Genomic DNA, 24,743 nt, shown 5'->3' with positions numbered 1-24,743 from the left:
GTCTGGGTCCCCAGGGAGGCCAATTCTGAGACAGAGCATAGGGTACAGGACATTGACTACTGAGTGTCCTTGGGACCGGCTGAAGGAGGGAGGAGAGAGAGGTGCACAGGGCTGGGCAGAGAGAGGAGTCAAGCTGCAGTGCCGGTCCAGGGGCAGTTTCAGCCAACCCTCCAAGCAGCCCTGGAGCCAGAACAGCCTTTGGTGTTGGCACATTAAGCATCATGGAAGGTGGGAAGAGGCCCGGCTCTCGGCAGCCAAGGCAAAGCCCGAAGGCACTGGCAGCTGGAGGCCACCTGCCAGTGGCCCTCCCGGTAACCGGAGCAAAAGCCCTTGCTGGAGAGGGGTCCAGGCAGCGCCCCTCTTAAGTCCATCGTGAAAGAGTATGTGGCAGGGAACAGCGCCTGACTAGGCACCTGAGGACGAGTTGGTGTTCACGTCCATACACCGTTGGGGTAGAAGCAGTGGACAGACAGATGGCTGGACTGGAAAAGAGATGGCCAGCAGCAGTGAAGGTCCAGCAAGTTCCCAGGTGTATCAAACTCAAGGAATCCCCCCTCCACCCCGGAACTGGCCTCAACAGGTCTGGGCACAAATCAGGTGAGAAACTGGAGTCGCACTGCACCAGGGAGGGGGTGGCCCGGAGCCACAGAACCATGGAGACTCAGGCAGGGGGCGGCGCTCCAGCACTTCTCAAGAAGTCTGGAGCCCCAGATGCAGGCAGCACAGTTGCCCACCCCTAATCTTAAGACAAAATCCACTTCTGCCTAGGCTTCTCAGGAAGCCCCAGGCACTGGCAAAAGGCAAACCCAGCTTTATTGGTAAAAAGGACTTGACTAGGAATTCCTACCTGGCTCAAGTAGAAGCACCAACCAAAAGCATGGAGGGAGGGGGGGACGCAGGAAGCGGACAGGAAACAGGAAGCACGCAAGGGAGGAAAGGACGGACGGAGGGAGTGTGAGGAAGGAAGGAACTGCAGACCAGCGTCTGGATGGGGACGTGGGCTTGGAAGGAGAGAACTCAAGGCTCTGGGTGTGGGGAAGAGACCAGGGAGGGAGGGGTGGCCCATTGCCCCGCCATTTAGAAGGGCAGCAGCTCTTCCACAGGGATGTTGAGGATGATGTCCATGTTAGGGGTGCACCTGGTAGGAAACAGCAAAGAGGGGTGTGAGACACCAAGCAGGGGCGCCAGAGCTGCAGGTAGGGGAGCACGGCCTCAGAGGAACACAACCTGTGACCTTACAGCAAACACACATACACACACACACACACACACACACACACACACACACACACACACACACGTCAAAATGGAAAAGGAACTGGTTTGGCAGGACTCATGTTGCCCCACAGAGCTCTGAGGCCAAGAGGAAACAAGAGCTCAGCTCTGAAGTGCTGGGGCCCCTCAGGACGAGCGCTCTCTCTGCAGTCAGGATGACTGGTTTGGAAGCCTAACTCTGTGTCACCTTGAGCATACTGCTTCTCCCCTCTGAGCCTCTGGACATCACTGGGCACCTATGTAACAAGCACTCACTATGTGACAGACCCCAGGCGAGCCTCGTTTCCTCATCTGTCAAGGGGGGAGGGTCCACCTTCAGTCACTGATGGGAAGATTAAATGAGACCAGGCCAGCATGTAATAAGTGCTCAGTAAATGACAGGCATTATTCTTTCCGTAACAGTAGCAAGAGCAGTGGGTTCCCATCTGCACTATCTTCCCATCTCAGTGACCAGCACGAACATTTCCAAGGCTCCAGGATTACATTCTCCCTCCCAGTTCTCTCACCCACTCTCATGGTACATACTGACGCACGCTGAAGGATTTAGACATGAAATGTCAGGATGTCTGCAATTTACAACATTTCAGAAGAAAGAACAAGGAAGAAATGAAGATGAAGCCAATATGGCAAAAATATAACTATTTCTAAATCTAGATGGGTAACTGGGTATTCATCATAATACTCTCTGGACTTTTCTGTATATTTGAAATTGTTCAAAATAATAGTAAAAAAAAAATGCATGTCTGTACTGGCAATGCCCAAATTTCCATCTCCAGTCAGTATCTGTCTTCTGATATCTACACTCGTACCCCCAACTGCCTAGCTGACAGCTCCACGCTGAGGTCTCTGTAAATTAAACTCAGTGTCCCAGTCAACTGCAGACTGACCTGCGTAAGCATCCTTCACCCCCCGGCCCCAGCCTTCCCTCTCTCTGGATCTGGTACCACTACCCACCCTGTGACAAAAGCCAGAAACCCAGGGGTCATTCTTGACACCTCCCTGTCCTTGACTTCCCACATCCAAATATCACCAAGGCCTACGGGTTTACCTTCTTCAATTCTTCTCCACTCCATCCATCTCTCCTCTCTCTTCTGCCACCCACCCTGGCCAAGCCACTCCCGACCCCCCCCTACACACACACGATTGCCAACCAGACTCCCAGCACCTCCTCTGGCCCCTCTCCAATATCTCCTCCACCCTCTTTTCAAAGTAACTCTTCTTGGAATGCAAATCTGATGTCACCACTCAGCTTACAATTTCTTGGCTTTCAGGGTCAAGTATCAAACTCTTCCCTCAGTCTACCGGGCCCTGCGTGGCGGTTCCTAGGGGCTGAGCTGTCCTGCTTCCTCCCCGTTACTCTCCCCACCACTCTGCATTCCAGCCTCATTCAGCCCCTGGTAAACATCAAGTTCCCTCCTACCACACATGCTCCACAGCCTCACTGCTCGGCTTGTGACCCAGGGACTGGCAGCGTCAGCCTCACCCAGGAGCTTCTTAGAAATGCTGACTCCTTAGCCCCACTCCAGATCTACCGGTTCAGCATCTGCTTTGTAACGAGATCTCTAGGGGATTCCTGTGCACGTTCTGGTTGGAGAAGCTCTGCCTAGGGATGCGCCCCTCCCACGTTTTAGGAGGAGAAAGCGTCTTCCCATTCCCGGTGTCTCCCTGCCCGTGGAGGGGCAGCAGAGGCATACTGCTCCTGGCCTCGCTTTACTCACTCTGCCCCTGGAAAGGGGTACAACGACCTGAACAGTGAGTCTGGAGAATAGGATGGGGCATGGGTGCCCTGTTCCCTCTCAGCCACGAGCAGCCTGCAAGGACGACACTCTCCTCTGCTCCAACACAGCTGACCAAGGAGCTCGACTTGCCTAATTCTGGGTTCACTATTCAGAAGCCAAGATATCTGGAGGTAGAAGCTGTTGCTACCTTCTCTAAAATCAGCTTCATCAGAATAAAAGTGAGCGTCTGGCCCGTGTCTGCCTTGCTCCTTTCAGTCTTATTTCAATGTGTTCAGAGCTCAGATAAGGACGACGGTGCCTACTCACCACACCCCCAAGACGCCAGCACCACCACCTGGAAATGTTCTTCCTTCAGTTTCCCCCTTCAGCCCCTTTTGCCCAGTGAACTTCTATGCATCATCCTTCAGACCTTGGTTTAAACTGTCACATTCTCAGGGAAACCTCTCTTGACCCTCCAGACTCCTCTCTGTCCGGGCTACGCTCTGCCAGCGCCACGTCTATGCCTCTGCTTCAGCAGCTCTGGGGTCAGTTGCCGCGGGACCTTTGTCGGTGGCTCGTTATCGATGAATGTCTGGTCCCCTCCTTGGCTCCATGGTGGTAGAGCGAAGGGTTACTGGCACTCACAGTGCCTGGCACTCCATAGGCACATCATAAACTTGACAGTACTTTTTAAGGAAAATAAGAGGAGAATGAAGAATAGGAGGTAGAGGAGGAGGAAAGAAGGGGAGAGGAAGAGAAGGAGATAGACATAGAAGCTAAGAAGAAGAAAAATAATTTGCAGATGGTAAGATCTGCCCCACATAGAGAGGCGTGGCCTGGTGGGATCCTCACCCTCAGACCCAGAGGGCCGGGCCCAAGGGAGGGCAGGCAGAGAACTGGTTTTGGAAGAAGGGAAGTCCTTCCTTTGGGGCCCAGAATTCTGCCCCACGGAGAGAACACCCTTCTTTCCCTGCAGTGTGCCTTCCAGGCCATTCGTCTCTGGAGCCGCCCACCCCACTCAACACTGTCTTCCTGAACACCCCAGGAGCTTAGGGGCGGACCCACTTGGTTGAAACGTGGAATGTGGAATTGGAAGGGTCCAGAGAGATAACCTAACTCAGCCTGCTGTGCAGAGATGGGACACTAAGGCCCAAAGATGGGAAAGGTCACATCTGCTACACAGTCAGGGGCAAAGCCAAGGCAAAAACCCAGCCTCCTGCCTCCTCCACCAGGCTGCCTTCCCCGAGAACAGAGAGCTTCTTCGAGTCCAGAGCGTGGCTAGTTTAAGAGGTAGCTACACAAGGGTCACATACTTGGATCTCCGAAGCAGAACGTCCGCAAACACAGTCTCTCGGGGTTCCCAGATCTGAAACTGGAGCTGCTCCACCTCAGCCCTTAATACGGGTATTTCCTCCTCAAAATGGTCTATGAGCTGAGGAGAGCAGGGGAAAGTGAGAAACGAAACATTCCCCAACCAAAGGGAGAAAAGGGCAAAGTGAACAAGGATTACTGCTCATTCATCTACAGAAATGGCCTGGGCTTTGTCACTTTTGTCACTGGGACTTCCGGACTCCAGACGGGGGTCCTCGCTGTGCAGGGCAGGGCTGGCTCACAAGTTACCGACGATGTTTGATGGTTCCGGTTAAGGGTGAGGGGATCGTGGAGAAGGGAGACAGGTTGCAAATGGGTGGCAGCGCTTGACAGTGAGAATTAACGGGGGCTGGTGGACGTGATGAAGGCCATTCACTCGGATAACTGATGAAGGTGCAAGATCACGAAAATTACCGCGAGAGGGTGGTGATGGTGGATTTCATTAACATGGTCATGAGTGACGGTCAATGACAAGAATTAAAGAGGTGGAGACCGGGGCTGGGTAGTGAAATTAAAGTGATGGTCATGTGGTGATGCTTGGCGATGGTGCTGCTGGGTCATGGCTGGTGGTGTTGGTTAATGAGGCAAACCCTAGGCCAGCACGAATCCCCTTCTCAGATGAATGACAAGTGGCATTAATGGCACTGCCAAGCAGGAATGCTAACACCAGAGTCAGAGACCTCATGAGCGCCACATCAGGACAAGCCTGACTCCCACAGGTCCTGGGGACCACCCACCCTCCTGCTCTAGCACAGGGGTGACGACCACCTTTGCTGCCCACTCACTTCTCGGAACTTGTCCATGTATTTCAGTATGAGCCGGCTATTCCAAGTCTTCTGCAGGAGCGTCTCCTGATGAGCACGCTGGATTTTCTGCAGAGGAAGGAGAGGTCTGGCCCCCAAGTCTGGCCCCAGGGGCGACCATGCACTGGGTAGCATGGTGGGTGTGTGGGGGGCCTGGAGGCAGAGGACAGGGAAAAAAGCAGGGCTGGGGGCAGGACCTGGATACCTGCCACAGTGGCTGGCTACTCACCACCACCAGAGACCTCAGTAGGTTTTTTTTCTTATTCTGAATCTGGTTGGACATAGATGCCAGGACCATTCTGCACATCTCACTGAGGTCATCCAGCTCATCCTGGGGGTCAGCAGGAGGGTGTTGGCCACCAGCCCTGCCTCCCACATGGTCTGGCGAGGCAAGGCCATGGGCTCACCTACCTGCTGGCTGTCCTTCACCTGCTGCAGCTGGCGCACAAGGTTGGCAACCTGGACCGACTTGATGGGATACTCACGGTCCATGTAAGTGCTCATGAAGCTCACTTTCTTGTGGACCTTCTCGATCTTGGCATCCAGCTGTTCCACCTGCTGCTCCAGGTCTGAAGAGATCAGGAGGGACAGAAGGCAGGATCCTCCCTCAAGAACCCCCCTGGGGAGACCCAAGAGGCAAAGCTCTCCTTGACCAATGAATTGGGGTCTGGGCTACAGCAAGTTCACACAAGGCTGGGAGGTGGTGGACAGTTAAGCCCCTAGAGAGCTCTTTACCTTCACAGGAGAAGAGGCAGTACTGGGTAGGAAAGAAACTATCCCAGTGCAAGATCCCTCGGCAAGCCCCGGCTCTGCCAATGCCACTGCATGACCCTTACCAAGACCCTCCCTCTCTGGACCTCAGTCCCCTCATACACACGCTCCCAAGGCAATGAGCCCAGTGAAATGCGGCAACACTGGCTCCCAAGACATGACCAGGGCAGGATTAAGACAGTCTATCCTGCCACCCTCCATGGAGGGGATCCCCAGCGTCTGAGGCTGCCTGACACACTGCCCCTCCCCTCAGAAGGCTTCTAGTCTGCTCAGGGGAAAGAAACCACAGGCTCAGCAGGTCTGTGGCCAGTGACCTATTCCAGCCACTGACTCCCAGAGGGACGCTGGCAAGAGAGAGGGAGGCTGGGATTGGATGCTGGCTCCTAGCTGTATAACCTTCATTTCCCTTACCCTCAGTTGCCTCATCTGTAAAATGGGAGAAAAGGAAAACTTCCCTGCCTTACAGGTAGTCGGAATGACGGAGAGTGAGCCCGTAAAAACAAAGCACGTAGGGCCTGCAAGCACTAAGTGCTTGATAAGTAAGCTGTCAGCTGTGCATCTTAGCAGAAGGGAGGTGATGGGCCTGATGGTTTCCGAAAGGGAGGTGCAAGGGGAATGCCCAGCCGCTGACCTCCACAGAGGGCCAGGCGAGGGTCAGGGAGTCAGCCCCAGGGATTCTTACTTTGTATCCTGGATTCCTCCTTCTCCTCCCATTCCTGAAGCTCACACTTCATCTGGTGCAGCTTCTTCTTGTTTGAGTACTCCAAGATGTCAGCGATGGTCTGTGGGAGTCGGGGGCGGGGAGGGGGGTCAGCTCACCCCAAGCCTCCACTGGTGCGGCCAAAGCACGGACTGTCAAAGGACTCAGCACTTCCTCAGAGGAGTCTCCAAACCCAACCCCACACATACTGTGTGCCAGGCACAACTCCTCTTCGGGGTGGGTGCAGTTGTGCCCCAGTTTTACAGGGCTCAGAGGTTAACCCAAACTCTTCCAGCTAATAAGTGCTGATGGGGATGAGTCCCCACCCCCCGCCACCCCCAGTCTGATTCCAAAGCCCAGGTAGGTGGGCGGGGGGTGGGGTGGGGCCGGAGTGTGTAAGAGATGTATCCTCCACATGGAGGAAGCAGCTTGCGCAATGGGCCGGGAGAGGCCGGGAGAAAGCAGGAGAGGGCGCCCAAGTGCTCAGGAGGGCGGCGTCGCGGGCTGGACCGCAACGCAGGGCAGAGGCAGGGCTGCGGGGCCACGGTGGGGGCTCACCGTGAAGACGTCCTCCTGCTGCAGCATCACCCGCACTTTCAGGGCCGAGCTGTCGTCCGTGTTCTGGATGGTCTTGATCAGTTCCCCACAGAGCTTGGTGAGGAAGTCCTCGTGGTTGCAGAGCTCCTGGTGCGCGGTTCGCCGGTTCCTGAGCATCGTCTGCAAGCGGAGGAACAGGGAAAGGGGGCAGTGTTTCGTGATGCGCGGAGCTGGCCGGAACCTCCGGGAGCCTAGGGACCACTTCCCTCCCGCCGCAATCCGCCCCCTCGTAGCCTCGACTGGTAAATGCCACCCGAGCTGGGCGGCGGTTCCCCATTGTCTGCGGGTCAGAGCACCTTGAATTATTTCATTCTTTCTGAAACACCCATTTTCCCATAATTTTACACTCTGAGGTGGGGATATATCTTACAGTTGGTGGCGTGTTACGGTCTAATTGACAAATATTTTATTAGTGGGTAATTAAGATAAAGGTACACCTTATTATCAATGGCTTCTTAGAATCGAGTAACTATATAGTACTAGCAATAATAGAAAACGCCCAAGTAGGAAAGAAGATGGCCGAGGATATGGGCCTTGTCTGGAGAAGAAGCAGGAGAGGCAGAGTGGATGATAATTGCTACCATTTCTCGTCAGGCAGGTGAGCTGAGTGAGGACTGTTTCATACAACAGCCCCTGGGAAAAGAAGGAGCCTCTACGGGATTAAGGGACTTGCCTAAGGGCCCCCAAGCAGGTACACATAACCTACAATAACAATAACAACAAGAACAATCGCTGAGGGTGCCTCACTCAGCAGGCGGCTCAGGGTATCAGCTTACCCTCCAACAACCCTATGTTCCCCAGCTCTATTTTACTGATAGGTGGATGGATGTTCAGGCAGGTTACATGACTGCCCCAAAGTTGCACAGACAGGAAGTAGTGGCACCGGAACTCGAAAGGCAGACTTCCGACTCCCAATGTCTATCTTTCCACTACATTAAGATGAGGAGCTGAGTGGGCCTAAGGCCGCAAGGCGGGCTGAACCTCACAGCGATCAAGACTTGGATGTTAGGCCTCGACACACCTTGGTTCAAATGCCAGCTCTGCCACTTCCCACCTAAGGGAAACTGGGCACGTTAGTTAGCCTCCCAGAACCCTGCTATACTCATTCCGTATGTTAGGAAACTAATACCGGCTTCAGAGAGCTGCTGCTATAAAAAACAGATGAGGTAATATTCACAGTCAAGCCGCTTAGTGGCACGTCTCGCACACCCAGGGACGAGTCACCATTCTCACCGGTTCTCACCCTCCGCCTCTGCCAGGCTATGTGCTCTCTGCTTTATTCCTTCTGTTCTTCATTTCTCTGTCCTTTGCTAGAAACTACCTCTTCCTAGCCCTCAGCTGCCATATTCCTCACACGATAATGAGTAATAGTGCAAATGCACAGAGTACGTATTATGAACCCTAAACTGTGCTAAGCACTTCCCATGCACTACCTCACTTGGGACTATTATTTTTGGCTTTGGTTTTTGTTTTTTTTTTTGCGGTACGCGGGCCTCTCACTCTTGTGGCCTCTCCCGTTGTGGAGCACAGGCTCCGGACGCGCAGGCTCAGTGGCCATGGCTCACGGGCCCAGCCGCTCCGTGGCACGTGGGATCTTCCCGGACCAGGGCACAAACCCGTGTCCCCTGCATCGGCAGGTGGACTCTCAACCACTGCGCCACCAGAGAAGCCCACTTGGGACTATTATTATCCCCACTTTAGAGAAGCAGAACTTGAGGGTCAGAGAGATGCAGTACCTTACCCAAGGTCACCCATCGCAGAGCCGTTGTCCTTGAAGTCTGGGCTCCTAGCCACTCCACCATCTTGCCTTCACATCTCCAGACCAAAACATCTCCAAATATGGCCCACAGGGACCAGAAGCATCTTGTGAAAAATGCCAGCCTCTTGAGTCTCGGGCCCACTGAGCCCCACTCCCAGGTGATTCTGATAAAGTGTAGAATTAATGACCTCTGCTCTAGAAATGGATCTTCCCTGACCACCAGCTCTAGGGTAGAAACCCTACTTTGTGCCGTCCTGACCCTTACCCAATTTGTAATTACATAATTACAGTTTGTAATTATGTCTCCCCTTTTCCCAATTTATTTTTCTCCTAGGACTCATCACTACCAAGCATAACATGTTTTTCTTATTATCTTGTTTCGTGTCTGTCTACTCAACTAGAATTTTACAGCCAGGAGGGCAGGGGCTTTGGTTGTTTTGTCACAGCTGTATGTATCTCCAGCACACAGGACAGTGCCTGGAGCTCCATAAGTATGGGTTGATAAACTGATGAGTACTATTCTTTGGGGGTTTAAATTCATTTATTATGTGTCTCCCCACTAAAGTATAAGCTCCATCATAGCACAGATTCTAAGGGCCGTGTTCACGGCTGTGTCCCCAACACCCAGCTTGGTGCCTGGCATATCGTAGGCATTCTCTCAGGAGTTGATCGAGTAAGTGACTGTCCTAAGGCTGAGGGGCAGAGTCAGGATCCTACTTCATATCCAAGAACAAACCAACTGAGTCATTTCTACTCCCTTGCTCTGTTTCCCCCTTGTCCCCACAGCCCGTTCTGCACACAGCAGCAGCAGCCCAAGGACTCCTGTGAAAATCTAAGTCAGATCATTTCCCCACTCTACTCAGAATCCTCCAGCGTCTTCCTGCCTTACTCTATGCAAACACAAAGCCTAATCATGGACTACAGGGCTGTATACAAGCTATCTCCTTCCCCCCACAGCCCACCATCTTTCTTCCTCATCACCTGGCCCATCACTGACCTCACACCAACCTCAGGGCCTTTGCACTTCCAGCTTCTTGGCCTGGAACATTCCCCCTCAGATTTCACCACCTTAGCAGCCTTCCCTGACCACCATCCTAAAACAGTCATGGCCACTCCATCCTCTGTGCCTCTTAAGCCCCTAACCTTATTTTACACTTCTTCATAGCTCTTAACCCTCACTACACATATTACATTTTTATCTGTCTTACTTATTGTCTGTCTCCCCGAGTAGAATGTGAGCTCCCTAAGGTCAGAGTCCACATCACTGGTGAATCCCCACACCTAGAACAGGGTCTGGCACATAGTAGGTGCTCAAATATTTGTTGACTAAACAAATGAATGATTACAAGAGACAGTATTAGGAACTGGTTAGGAGCACAACTTTTAGAGCCAATTGTCCAAGTTCATGTTTCAAACAAAAACACATAAACCCTTCTAAAGTCAGGATAAAAATAACATCAGAGGGCTTCCCTGGTGGCACAGTGGTTGAGAGTCCGCCTGCCAATGCAGGGGACACGGGTTCGTGCCCCGGTCCGGGAAGATCCCACATGCCACGGAGCGGCTGGGCCCGTGAGCCACGGCGGCTGAGCCTGCGCGCCCGGAGCCTGTGCTCCGCAATGGGAGAGGCCACAACAGTAAGAGGCCCGCATACCGCAAAAAAATAAAAATAAAAAAATAACATCAGAAATATGAGTTCCTACTTTACGAATGCAGGGCTGCCTCTAAACCATTTTTGCAAAATTGAAGGTTAAAGGAAAAAAAAGGTTTCAAGGCAAATACATTTTTCCCTATTTCTTTATATAACAGTCATTGTTCATTGACTCATATTAAAAACTTTCCTGAAGAAGTTAAGAATTCTTCTATAGTATTTTGTAGTATTTATAGTATTTGGTATTTTACTTTCTCCTATGGACACAAAAGCCCCCTCTTCTTCTAGTCATTTCAAATACTTTGAAACAATGTTCAGAAGCCATAAAAAAACAATGGATGGTAAGAAAATCAATTATCAAAAGTTCTATTAGTTGATGTGAAAATTTTTAATAGTAAGCTCCTAAGCCTTGCTTTAAGATGCACTGTATTCCGTAAAAGGCTAATTTACTGGAAATTTTAAAAGGAACAAGCCACTAAATTGTGTTCCTAATGCAGTAAAATAAAAAGTGATTCTGCTCAGAGGGAGCACAGTCCTGCCAACACATTGATCTTGGACTTCTGGCCTCCAGAACTGTGAGACAATAAATTTCTATTGTTTTAAGTCAAAAAAAAAAAAATTAGTGATTTGTTTCCCTGGGATCCTCCAAAGGTGAACAGCGAGTTGGTTTTATTTGTTCTTTCATAGATGTTCATATATTTCATGTTTTAATGCATTGCAGTCATTAATGTTAAAAAAAAAAAGTGATTCTGATCATTTTCCTGAGTCTTAAACACAAAAGCAAGGGACTTCCCTAGTGGTCCAGTGGTTAAGACTCTGTGCTCCCAAAAAAAGACTCTGTGCTCCCAATGCAGGGGGCGCAGGTTCGATCCCTGGTCAGGGAACTAAGATCCCACATGCCTTGCAGCGCGGCCAAAAAATACAAAAACAAAGGCAAACTACTGTTTGCCTAACTGGCTTTGACCCCTGGTACTGCATTTTCTAGCTGTGTGGTCTGTGTCATCTCCCTGCACCTCGGTTTCCCCATCTGTAGAAGAGGGATGATGATAAGCGTGCCCACGGGGTTGCTGTGAGGATGAGGGGTCAAGTCAGGCACCCATGAAGTGCTCAGTGCGCGTTTGCTATCACCATCCCCCGCCCCCTGCCCTGGGCCCTGGTGCCTGCGGAAAGATGCTCGTCATACTCTCACTAGTCGGATTTTCGTCTGTGTCTTCCCCGAGTCCAACTTTCCTCTGCGCAGTTCTAGTGGATTCCTCGGCTGACTTGTCATCCACAAGGTGGGCTTGGATTGCAACCCTAGGGGATAGGAAAGGACAGAGAGAGTGTGAGGGTAGAGGCAGGTCTGGGGTCAGGTCCCAGGGAATGCACCAGCCATGAGAAACCTCAATGCCATCCACTCATGTCCTTATAATATATGACAGTGAGACTGAGGAATGAAGCTCACATCCATCAGTTAGCTCCCAGGCCCCACTCTGAGCCTTGTTATAACGGACAGAGAAGCCCAGGAGACTTCCACATACCACAGTGACGGTGGGGTTGAACAGAGGGGAGGAGAGGGGTAGCAGCAGGAGATGGCCAGACATCCCCAATCTCTCCCACCAAGCTGGCCGGTGGCAAGCTCAGAAGGGGTAGGGGTTAATAGCAACAACTAATGAAGCAGACAGCCTGGGTTTGAATCTGAATTCTGCCTTCTACTAGCTATATGACCTTAGGTAGGTCACATGACCTCTCTGTCCCTCAGCTTTCCCATCTGTAAAACAGCATGCCTACCTCACAGAGTTGTAGTGAAATTAAAAAAGAAGTTACTATAAAGTATTTGGAATAGTGCCTAACCCATATTCAGTGCTAAATATAAATTACTAGCTGTCACTGTTATTACCAATGACCTGAGAATTGGGATCAGGACCACAGCATCAGATAAAGGCACAGGAGCCGTGCAAAATGCTAACCAGCTGTCTCCGGAATACCTGTAAAAGCTGTGGTCCTGCCGGATGAGAAGTACACGAAAATAATTCAGATCGGAAGAAGGCATTAGGAGGGCATGTTCTGAGAATCCCTGCTTCCTCTCCACGCATCCTGCGCAGTTATGAGGCAAATCACACAGATGACCACAAACGCTACTGCTGCCTTGTCAGCCCCCGCCAACATCTCTGTTGGAGGTGCAACCCAGTTCATTTTTGAAAAATATTATTTATTTTATGGATCAATATCCTTAATTTAGTATTAAGTGTTGAAGTGACAAAGTAAAATTAGAGTAATTTTGTGTTAAAGTTATGAATTATCTGTATGTATCTGGTATTGAATTGTATTGTTTGAGAGATGGAGTGATTAATAGATTAATTTTGTGGTTCTAATTTAAAATGTGTAAGTGAGATTTTGATTTAGATTTGTTTTGAGTTGAAAGGTTTAATACATTCTTATTAAATGTGTATAAATTACAATTTTTAAATGAACATAAGATTATCCATATTTAGAAGTTTATTTATTAGATATACAAGAATTACATTAAATACCCAATGGTTTTGTTCATCAGAACAAGTGAACTCTTTGAAAATGAAAGTGAATATATTAAATTTTAAAGGTGGCTTAAACGATTTAGGAGAATTTAATTAACCAACTTCCAAAACCCCCTTCACAAGGGTTTTTAAAAATTATAACATTTGTAAGCTGAACTTAAATACTTAGCAAGATTTATTGCTTTAATAAGGAGTATTTCTTTTCATTAATGGTGGTAGTCCTGATTTATTATTTTTGTAATTAAACTTTTTATTTTTAAATAAATTCAGATTACATTTACTTAAGAAATAATGAAGAGAAACCCTATGTTCCCTTAACCCAATTTTTCCCGACCGTAACATCTTGCAAAACTAAGTACGATATCACAACCAGAACACTGAAAGACAGAACATTTCCACAACCACAAGGATCTCTTATGCTGCCTTTTATTGCCACACCCACTTCCTCCCCTTCCATGCTCCCCCTACCTATGTCAATCACTAATCTGTTCTCCATTTCTACAAATTCTGTCATTCCCAGATGGCTATACAAATGGAATCATACAGTATGTCACTTCTGAGATAGGCTTTTTTCACTCAGCATAATTCTCTGGAGATTCACCCAAGTGAGTGAATGTATCAAAAGTTCTTTCCTTCTTCTTGCTGAACAGTACTACATGCTATGGAATGGATGTACCATCGTTTGTTTGTTGTTGTTGTTGTTGTTGTTTTTTGGGGGTTTTTTGCGGTACGCGGGCCTCTCACTGCTGCGGCCTCTCCCGTTGCGGAGCACAGGCTCCGGACGCGCAGGCTCAGCGGCCATGACTCACGGGCCCAGCCGCTCCGCGGCATGCGGGATCCTCCCAAACCGGGGCACGAACCCGTGTCCCCTGCATCGGCAGGCGGCCTCCCAACCACTGCGCCACCAGGGAAGCCCACCATAGTTTGTTTAACTACTCACTCATTAAAGGACATCTGGATTGTTTCCAGTTTGGGGGTATTATGAATAAGGCTACTCTGGAACTTTCATGCACTTTTTTTTTTTTTTTTCACTTTTTAAAATTGAAGTACAGTTGATTTACAAGTTGTCTTAGTTTCTGGTGTACAGCAAAGTGATTCAGTTATATATATATATATATATATATATATATATATATATATATATATATATATACTTTTCATATTCTTTTCCATTATAGTTTATTACAAGATAGTGAATATAATTCCCTATGGTATACAGTAGGACCTTGTTGTTTATCTATTTTATATATACTAGTTTGTATCTGCTAATCCCAAACTTCTAATTTATCTCTACACCCACCTTTCCCCTTTGGTAACCATAAGTTTGTTTTCTATGTCTGTGAGTCTGTTTCTGTTTTGTAAATAAGTTCATTTGTATCATATTTTAGGTTCCACATATAAATGATATCATACGATATTTGTCTTTCTGATTCACTTCACTTAGTATGGTAATCTCTAGGTCCATCCATGTTGCTGCAAATGGCATTATTTCATTCTTTTTTATGGCTCTGTAGTATTCCTGTGTGTGTGTGTGTGTGTGTGTGTGTGTGTGTGTGCGTCTGTGTGTGTATACACACCACATCGTCTTTTTTTTTTTAAACATCTTTATTGGAGTATAATTGCTTTACAATGGTGTGTTAGTTTCTGCTGTATAACAAAGTGAATCAGCTATACATATACATATATCCCCATATCTCCTCCCTCTTGCGTCTCCCTCCCAACCTCCCTAACCCACCCTTCTAGGTGGTAAGAAAGCACCAAGCTGCTCTCCCTGTGCTATGTGGCTGCTTCCCACTAGCTATGTATTTTACATTTGGTAGTGTACATATGTCCATGCCACTCTCTTTTTGTCCCAGCTTACCCTTCCCCCTCCCAGTGTCAAGTCCATTTTCTACATCTGCATCTTTATTCCTGTCCTGCCCCTAGGTTTTTCAGAACCTTTATTTTTTTATAGATTCCATATATATGTGTTACCATACAGTCTTTGTTTTTCTCTTTCTGACTTACTTCACTTTGTATGACAGACTCTAGGTCCATCCACCTCACTACAAATAACTCAATTTTGTTTCTTTTTATGGCTGAGTAATATTCCATTGTATATATGTGCCACATATTCTTTATCCATTCATCTGTCGATGGACACTTAGGTTGCTTCCATGTCCTGGCTATTGTAAATAGAGCTGTAATGAACATTGTGGTACATGACTCTTTGAATTATGGTTTTCTCAGGGTATATGCTCAGTAGTGGGATTGCTGGGCTGTATGGTAGTTCTATTTTTAGTTTTTAAAGGAACCTCCATACTGTTCTCCATAGTGGCTGTATCAATTTACATTTCCCCCAACAGTGCAAGAGGGTTCCCTTTTCCCCACACCTTCTCCAGCATTTATTGTTTGTAGATTTTTTGATGATGGCCATTCTGACTGGTGTGAGGTGATGCCTCATTGTAGTTTTGATTTGCATTTCTCTAATGATTAGTGATGTTGAGCATCCTTTCATGTGTTTGTTAGCAATCTGTATATCTTCTTTGGAGAAATGTCTGTTTAGGTCTTCTGCCCATTTTTGTATTGGGTTGTTTGTTTTTTTTGATATTGAGCTGCATAAGCTGCTTGTAAATTTTGGAGATTAATCCTTTGTCAGTTGCTTCATTTGCAAATATTTTCTCCCATTCTGAGGGTTGTCTTTTCATCTTGTTTATGGTTTCCTTTGCTGTGCAAAAGCCTTTAAGTTTCATTAGGTCCCATGTGTTTATTTTTGTTTTTATTTCCATTTCAGGAGGTGGGTCAAAAAGGATCTTGCTGTGATGTATGTCATAGAGTGTTCTGCCTATGTTTTCCTCTAAGAGTTTTATAGTGTCTGGCCTTATATTTAGGTCTTTAATCCATTTTGAGTTTATTTTGTGTATGGTGTTAGGGAGTGTTCTAATTTCATTCTTTTACATGTAGCTGTCCAGTTTTCCCAGCACCACTTATTGAAGAGGCTGTCTTTTCTCCGCTGTATATTCTTGCCTCCTTTACCAAAGATAAGGTGACCATATGTGCGTGGGTTTATCTCTGGGCTTTCTATCCTGTTCCATTGATCTATATTTCTGTTTTTGTGCCAGTACCATACTGTCTTGATTACTGTAGCTTTGTAGTATAGTCTGAAGTCAAGGAGCCTGATTCCTCCAACTCCATTTTTCTTTCTTAAGATTGCTTTACTATTCAGGGTCTTTTGTGTTTCCATCCAAATTGTGGAATTTTTTGTTCTAGTTCTGTGAAAAATGCCAGTGGTAGTTTGATAAGGATTGCATTGAATCTGTAGATTGCTTTGGGTAGTATAGTCATTTTCACAATGTTGATTCTTCCAATCCAAGAACATGGTATATCCCTCCATCTGTTTGTATCATCTTTAATTTCTTTCATCAGTGTCTTATAGTTTTCTGCATACAGGTCTTTTGTCTCCTTAGGTAGGTTTATTCCTACCTAAGGTATTTTACCTTTTGGATATGCTCTTGCACTGGTTTTTTTGTGACCATAAGTTTCACGTCTCTGGAACAAATGCCCAAGAGTGCAATTGTTGGATCATTATGGGAAATGTGTGTTTAGTTTCATAGGAAACTGCCATATTCTTTTCCAGAATGGCAGCTTCATTTCACATACCCACAAGCAATGTATGCATGACCCAGTTTCTCCTCGTTGCCAACATTTGGTGTTACTACTATTTTCCATTTTACCCATTCTGATAGGTGTGCAGTGACACCTCATTGTGGTTTAATTTGCATAGCCCTAATGGATAATGATGTTGAACATCTTTTCACATGCTTATTTACCATGTGTATTTCGTCTTTGGGTGAAATGCCTCTTCATGTCTTTTGCCCATTTTCTAACTGAATTGTTTTTCTAGTGAGTTTTGATGGTTCCCAATATATTCTACAAAGCAGTCCTTTGTCAGATATGTGGTTTGCAAACATTTTCTCCAAGTCTGTAGCTTGTCTTTTCATACTCTTAACAGAGTCTTTCAAAGAACAAAAGTCTTAAATTTTGATGAAGTCCAACTTGTCCATTTATTTCATTTTTCTTTTATGGATCCAGCTGTTTGTGTAAAGTCAAAGAACTCTTCACTTGGCCATCAGTCCCAAAGATTTTTCTCTCCTATGTTTTTTTCTAAAAGTTTTACTGTTTTACATTTTACATTTATTTTTTACTTCATTTCTCCAGTGGTTGACTGTGGGTCCTGGAGCCAAACTGCCAAATATCACAGTCTGGATGTGCCCATCCTACCTGTGACCTTGGGAGTTACACCTGTCTGTGCCTCAGGTTCCTCATCTGTAAGAGGAGGTGATAACAACAGCACTCACCTCATGGGGTTGTTGGGAAGATTAAATGAAGTGACAGATGTAAAGTGTTGAGAACAGTATCTAGCACATAGTAAGTGCTTGGTATACGGTAACTGCTCTTGTTCTGTTTGTGGGTGTGTCTGTTACATACCTCACCGCTTCCCCAGTGAAAGAAAAGGGCAAGAGTTTCCTTGTAGATGCTGTTTGAATAGGGTCTAGGACCAAAGACAAAAATTCTGTCACTACCACCAGGTCTTGGGCTTCCCTGGTGGCGCAGTGGTTGAGAGTCCGCCTGCCGACGTAGGGGACACGGGTTCGGGCCCTGGTCCAGGAAGATCCCACATGCCGCGGAGCGGCTGGGCCCGTGAGCCATGGCCGCTGAGCCTGCGCGTCCGGAGCCTGTGCTCTGCAACGGGAGAGGCTGCAACAGTGAGAGGCCCGCGTACAGCAAAAAAAAAAAAAACTACCACCAGCTCTTGTGCTCATCACTTTATATCAATGACTCTCGACAGGGGTGTTTTAGATATATTGGCAGGGGGGGATCTATGGGTTCTCATTGGGGGCCCAAGTGGCATCTATAGGTGGGGGCCAGGGACACAAGATATCCCCCAGAACAGGACAACCCCATAGAACATAGAATTCTCCTGTCCTGCATAACTTTCCTAAGTCCTACTAGATATGACATAGGTAAAACCCCTATTTATAACAATCCGATCCCAGAACCTGACTCTGTTTTACATATAGCCACAAAGAATATTTTACAGGGTTTTACTATAATGCTGAATTTTCCAAGAAAGCAGCTACAATCAAGGGAAGATTGTGCTTTTTTTGTTCAGAACTTTACCAAGAGATGGGCACCACTTTGGAAATCACAGTTGCAATGAAAAATCCCTCTTGGTATTTTGAGTCCCTGATTTCCCACCGTGTGTCACTCTGCATTTGCAACTGTTATGTTCACCATGACTCCACATCTATGAGTAAGCTTCTGAAGACTTTCTAATGTCTTCTAACGGACTCCATCCTGAGCATTTACATACTGAAATATACTTTATTTAACTATAAATAACTTTCCATTTCCTTTACAGTTATGGTATTAAATTAATATTTAAAAATTATGTATGTAGGTAGGTTATATTATCTATGAAGTTTATTTCAGGATACTAAAGGAATATTACAAAATATTTGTAATATTTGTCATTAAAAGGAGTGTTGGGTCTGAATAACAATGCTTTACACAGATCTTCTCATTTAATTCTCACAACAATCCTATCAGGTAAAGATTAGTGTCCTCATTTTACAAATGAGAAAACAAAAACTCATTCATCTTTCTCACTTTCCCAAGAGAGCAGATGTGAGAGCCAAGGTCTGAACCCGTGTCTGCCTGAGCCAAGGCCTCAGAACTCCCCTGGAAGGCATGACAGTGATGTGGCAGAGATTATCCCAAGTTCACCAAACCCTGTTTTCTTTTCCTCCTGGACACATAGCTGGACTATATTTCCCATCTTCCCTTGTGGTTAAGGGTAGGCATGTGACTGAGTTATGGACACTGGAATATGAGTAGAAGTGATGTGTGTCACTTCAAGTCTATGCCCTGAAAAAGAAATACCCACAGGATCATCCATACTCTTGCTCTCTCTCTTCTCTCTCTGCTGGATGCAAAAGTACCCAGCAGAGGACTTCAAGGCCTTAAAAAATGTCATTGTCACAAGGTGAAGGAGCCTAGATCCCTGAATGATCACATGAAAAAGATTACTCCCTCCCCGCTAGATCCACAAATGTACTTCAACATAAATGAGAAATATGTTTCTGTATCAATACTTGAAATCTGGGGATTGTTTGTTATAGCAGTTAGCCTACCCTGATATAAACGTTGTCACCAAGGGCCAAGAGCATCCACTCCATCCTGCCCCCAACTCCACCAGCACCCAAGTGCCTCTGCCCACCTGGCTGGACGGTAGTCCAGGTCTTCATTTTGCTTTTCTGAGTGTTGACAGCTCGTGGGATCGGAGGCAGAGTAGATGGCTTGGCTTTCTGCTTGGACCGCTGCCATGGAACATAATCCTACCAGACATAACACAAATCAGTCACACAACTCATGGGCTCAAATCCCAGCTTACCCCCTTACAGATATCTGTAACCTTGATCAAGTGGATTTACCTCTCTGAGCCTCAATTTTCTCATCTGTAAACTGGATCTAATTATAAAAGCTACCTCCACAGGTTGGTACAAAAATTCCAAAAGATGATATTTGTAAAGCATGTGGTAAGTGTTCCATAAGTGTTAGCTATCACTTTTTCAGCAGCCAGCCAGAATTTACTAAGCACATCGGCTGGGAGGTGCTAAGAACTGTGAGAAACAGAAGGCATGGAAAAGACCCAACAGGAAAGCAATCAGAGATAAATAAGAGAGCAGCATAATACACCCTTACATCCTGATAGGTGGTGAGAAAACTGAGCTTCAGAGCCACGCCCCGGGTCCCACAGCAAATGCATGACAGAGCCGGGCCTGGAATTCAGGTTTCTGGATTCTATTGCCCAGGACAGTCACCGCCGTGGGCGTTGAGAGCAAGCTGACTGCAAGCCCAGGGTCAGCAAGCCCCACCCACATACCTTCCCTAGCCCTCTTGGACTCACCAGAACCTGGAACTGGGGGACTGTGGAGCAAATCCCAGCGTGGTTGAGTCTGGATTGGGGCGGGAAAGAACTCCCATCATTCCCAACCCATGGGATGCAAGCAGCAAACGTGAAACTGGCATGGGGTCTCGAAGCCGAAATCTCACCCACTAGGGACACAAGCCAAGCAGGGGCTGGAGAGCTCGAGGGAGAGGCGGGGCTCGGGAGATGGGGCGGGGGGGGGGGGGGCGGGGTCAAAAGGCCTTGGGACAACACCCGGCGAGGACCCAGCCAGAGATAGGTTGGGCGCACGCATGCGCGGTCCACAGCCCCTCCATACGCCTTTTACGTACTTCGGAGAGACGCGCGCCATTAGGGGGAATGGAAGAAGAGTCCGGAGGCCTTGGGGCCCCGATTTTTTGGGATGCCTATTTGTTCGGCTTCTCCAACTTCCTTGTCTCAGCGTGGGTCGCGCGGTAACCAAGGCCACTCAAACTTCCCAGCGAGACCTGCCGCTTTCTTGCCTGTCTTGGTCTCCAAGGAAACGGACGCAGACTACCGAGCGCCTAGAGGAACGAATATCGCAAGGGAAGAAGTAGCTCTCTCCACATTCTTCTCATCGTGGTTTCAAATTCCCCTCAGCTGGCCCAGCCTATCATGCTAAAGAATCAAGTCATATTTCTCCTCTCAGCAAACCTCCATCACTTCCTTCTCCATCCTTACTCTTGCCTAATGACGTTGCTTCCTATTTTACGAGGAAAATCACGGGGCTCAGTAAACTCATAATTTCACATCACTTCATTTACCCACCTACATGCCTCCCTCCTGAGACTATGTGTAAACTGCCTACTGACACCGATTCCTACAATTGTGCACTGAATCCTGTCCTCACTCATTTTCTCTATGATATTCCCTGGGCAATTCTCCCCGTTTTCTCCATCACCCCTTCCTCTGTATTATTCTCATCGCTTTACCAACATATTTTAATTTCTCCTATTAAAAAAAGTGACCACTTAGCATCCAGCTACCCTCCTGTTTCTGCTTCACTTCACAGCAAAACTTCTAGAGAGGTTTGCCTCCTGTTTCCCATTCCTTTCCGCCTGTTCAGTCAGGCTTTCACTCTCCACCTCTCCTCTGGAACTGCCCTTGTCAACACTACCAGTGACCTCCGTTTTGCTAATCCCCACGGTCACCTCTCAGCCCTCATCTTACTGAGCCTGTCTGCAGCATTTGACACAACAGATCACTCCCCCCTTGACACACTTTCTAAACTGGTGTCCAGCAAACCACTCTCTTGTGTTGCTTCCTACCTACTTCTCTTCTCCTTTCCTGGTTTCTCCTCTTCTCCCTTTACTCCCAGGTCACCCCAGGACTCAGACCGAGCCCTCTCTTTTTCTCTGTCCATTCTCACTACATTTGTGCTCCCTTCCGGTCTTGTGACTTCAGATGCCAACTCTAGATGCCTCCCAGACTCAATGCTCTAGCCTCTCCATTGAATTCCAGACACATACATCCAACTGCCTATTCAACATCTCCACCTGGGCGCCTAAGGGGCAACTCTAACATTGAATATTTCCCCAAAAGCATTCTTCCCCAACTCAAAGTGGCAACTCTTTTTCTGGAGTCATTCTTTTTCATTCTCCACCTCCACTCTCCCGCACCACACGGCATGAGGGATCTTATTTCCCCCCACCAGGGATCAAACATGCTGCCTGCAGCGCGGAGCCCTAACCACTGGACCTGGACCTCCAGGGAATTCCCCTGCAGTCATTCTTAACTCATCTTTTGACTCATCCTCATCCCACAACCAAATCTGTCAGCAATACCTTCAAAGTAATCTGGAATAAGACTGCTTACTACTACCACCACCCGTACAAATGTATACCCCACTTTCACTCTGGGACTACAGTACCAGCTCCCATGCTCACCCCACTCCAGTTCTCTCTCCACACCCCAGATTTGCTAGATAGAGCACAGATTTTAAAGTGCGTTCCAGTTTAAAAAATAAATTGGAAATTAATTAATTTAAAAAATAAATTGGAGGGAGCAAATAATTTAAAAGCACTCACACTCTAATAGAGGAATGTTACTATAGACCACAAGGCCAGAGCTCCCAACCTTCTCCCCCTCTTAAAAATCATAGGAAAATGTTATAAATAGTACTGCACGCTGTGGTCAACAGAAGGGACTGCTATGGCAAAAGCAATCAGCATGGATACTCTGGCCAATCAAGACCCTCCCAGCGGCCCCTAGGGCTGAGGGAAGCACTATGTCAGGCACCCCATTTGCAGAGCCACAGCGCTGCAGCAGGGAAGTTCTGCCAGGAAACCGATAAGAAGGAGGAGGTAGCAGTATGTGGTGGACCTGGGGGGTTGCCTACCCAACAGCCATTCCTCCCCTTCATCCCAGCTAATGGACCCTCATCTTGTTCAGGTGCTCACTTGCTTTAGAGGAGGCAGGTCCCAGCCCCAGCCCCAGTTCCAGCTCCAGTTCCAGCTCTGGTAGTCATGACTGGTCTGAGCTAGGCTTGGTGGGCCCATTTCCCTTGCCATTACAGGTTTGGTTATAGGCATGGGATAAAAGTCTGACCAAGGAGACAAGGTGGGACGTCTACTCAGCAACTTTGGGGAAAGACTGTCATCACACTTTTATAAAAAGACATTGCAGAAAAACATTCCCTTGTCTATTACTAGACATCATCATATCTGTGTGACATTGCTGGAACTGTGGGACTGTGAGGACAGTTAGCTGAAGAGGACATCCTGGAAATGGAAGAAGAAAGTTGAAGAAACTTGTTCCTTAATAGCAATGCTGAGTCATTAAATTAACCAATCCTGTCACGTATTTGGAAAGTACTGGAGGTTAAATAACAAATCACCTTATTGGGTGTGCCATTGTGAGTTGAGTTTTCTGGTACTTTCAGGCCAGAAACATTCTAATGAAAGCTACATGTGAAAGAACAACATTGAATTCACGCCCAGGTCTCATCTCTCTGTTGTCTTCTTGTTGCACATGGGTGCTATTCTTCAGTTGTCTCTGTTCCCTCTTCGAATCCTATCCGGTCCTAAGTGTAAGCATAACTTCCTGGGGTGACTTGGAGTTGCCAGGCCAAGCCTGGCTTTGCAGACAAACATGGCTTCATGGGGGCTGTGGCAGATAACCTTGTGGTAAGTTGAGTTTTTCATCATCTGAACAAACTACAGACCCTGGGGCTAGTGCTGTGCGTCATTGCTCTGCGTTTAAGCCGTCAACAGTGCACTGGGTTGAATGGTGTTCCCCCCAAATTCGTGTCCTTCCCAGAGTTTCAGAATATGACCTTATTTGGTTTTGTTTTTGTTTTTTTTGCGGTACGCGGGCCTCTCACTGTTGTGGCGTCTCCCGTTGCGGAGCACATGCTCCGGACGCGCAGGCTCAGCGGCCGTGGCTCACGGGCCCAGCCGCTCCGCGTCATGTGGGATCTTCCCGGACCGGGGCACGAACCCGTGTCCCCTGCATCGGCAGGCGGACTCTCAACCACTGCGCCACCAGGGAAGCCCGAATATGACCTTATTTGGAACTAGGGTTGTTACAAATGTAATTAGTTAAGAGGAGGTCATACTGGCAAAGGCTGGGCCCTTAATGCAATATGACTAATGTCCTTATAAGAAGATAAGAGAGACCCAGACACAGTGAGAATGCCATGTAACGAGAGAGGCAGAGATCAGAGTGGTGCATCTGCAAGCCACGGTGCCCTGTCATATTCCTGGGCCATCTTCAGCTTGGCCACATCTGTGTGAGCCCTTGTCAATCTGGATGAAGAAATATCATCAATACTAGTCTGCAAGACTCTGGGTTCCCTGAGCACAGTGAAGATGTCCAACAGGGTGTCCTCCTGGACCCACTTGGTGGTGAGAGGATATAGGAGGACAAACTTAGTCAAGCCGTCCTAAAGAGCCAGAATCAATGTGCGTAGCCTGATAGGATTTGCTTGCATGCTGATGGGATAGATTTGGCATCTTCAGTTGAGCATGTTGGAAACTATCAGTTTGGACCCCAAGTCATACTCTGCAAGGTGCTCCTTTGCTGGCAGTGTCTGCTGAGAGTCCAGTACAACCTGATGATATCACAGAAGGTGCTCTTGTACCTGTATTCCAGCTCGCTCCCCATGCACGTGCACCAGCCACACTCAATGCCAAGACAGGTCTCAGAAAAATGTCAAAGAGTTTGTCCATGTGGACATAATACTGGGCTTCTGATCATGTCCCCTTCATGGACTCTACCAGCTTCACATTCCCATGGAATAGGCTGATGTTGATTCAGGTCCAGACCCTGAGAGTCAAGTGGCCTTTTCTTCTCTTGGCCTTGGCCTCCTTCTCTTGGGTCGGCTGGCTACACTGCTCTTTCATGAAGAGGTTGCAGTTTATAGACTTGCTTTCCAACATCTGTTGCAAATACTGAAGTAACAGCTCACACATGTGGCCCCACGGCACCCAGCCTTTGCAAGTCCACGATCTTCTCCCTCTGGGACATGATTATTATGCCAGAGAATAAGAATTTGGAGGAAGGCTCACAGCCCAGAGAGTGTAGACATCCATGCTAACATTGCACTACCGAGTGAGAAGGAAACAAAAGAGAAGCAGCAAAACTCACAAAGGAACAATTTCACTGGGGAGGGAGT

The 24,743-nt window shown here is 47.6% G+C and overlaps 1 protein-coding gene across 2 annotated transcripts; it reads right to left on the bottom strand.

Annotated features, from left to right (window-relative positions):
• Positions 1-795: 795 nt before the first annotated feature.
• Positions 796-20,311, bottom strand: C15H20orf96 (chromosome 15 C20orf96 homolog). 2 transcript variants are annotated; one of them, XM_030830579.2, is made up of 10 exons: positions 20,108-20,311; positions 19,418-19,535; positions 11,826-11,938; positions 7,197-7,355; positions 6,621-6,720; positions 5,579-5,736; positions 5,397-5,498; positions 5,150-5,236; positions 4,307-4,425; positions 796-1,138 (listed from the first exon to the last, which is right to left on the bottom strand). In XM_030830579.2, the coding sequence occupies exons 2-10, from the start codon at positions 19,443-19,445 to the stop codon at positions 1,078-1,080; spliced, it is 927 nt and encodes a 308-aa protein (XP_030686439.2). In that variant the 5' UTR covers positions 19,446-19,535; positions 20,108-20,311; the 3' UTR covers positions 796-1,077. The 2 variants fall into 2 exon arrangements, with proteins under 2 accessions (XP_030686439.2, XP_060141090.1); XM_060285107.1 differs by lacking the exon at positions 796-1,138 and adding an exon at positions 1,307-3,679 and having other exon boundaries at positions 20,108-20,240.
• Positions 20,312-24,743: the final 4,432 nt, after the last annotated feature.

This window comes from Globicephala melas, chromosome 15 (genome assembly GCF_963455315.2).
Source record: "Globicephala melas chromosome 15, mGloMel1.2, whole genome shotgun sequence".
Taxonomy (NCBI): Eukaryota; Metazoa; Chordata; class Mammalia; order Artiodactyla; family Delphinidae; genus Globicephala; species Globicephala melas.
This window is presented reverse-complemented; position numbering and strand designations above follow the sequence as displayed.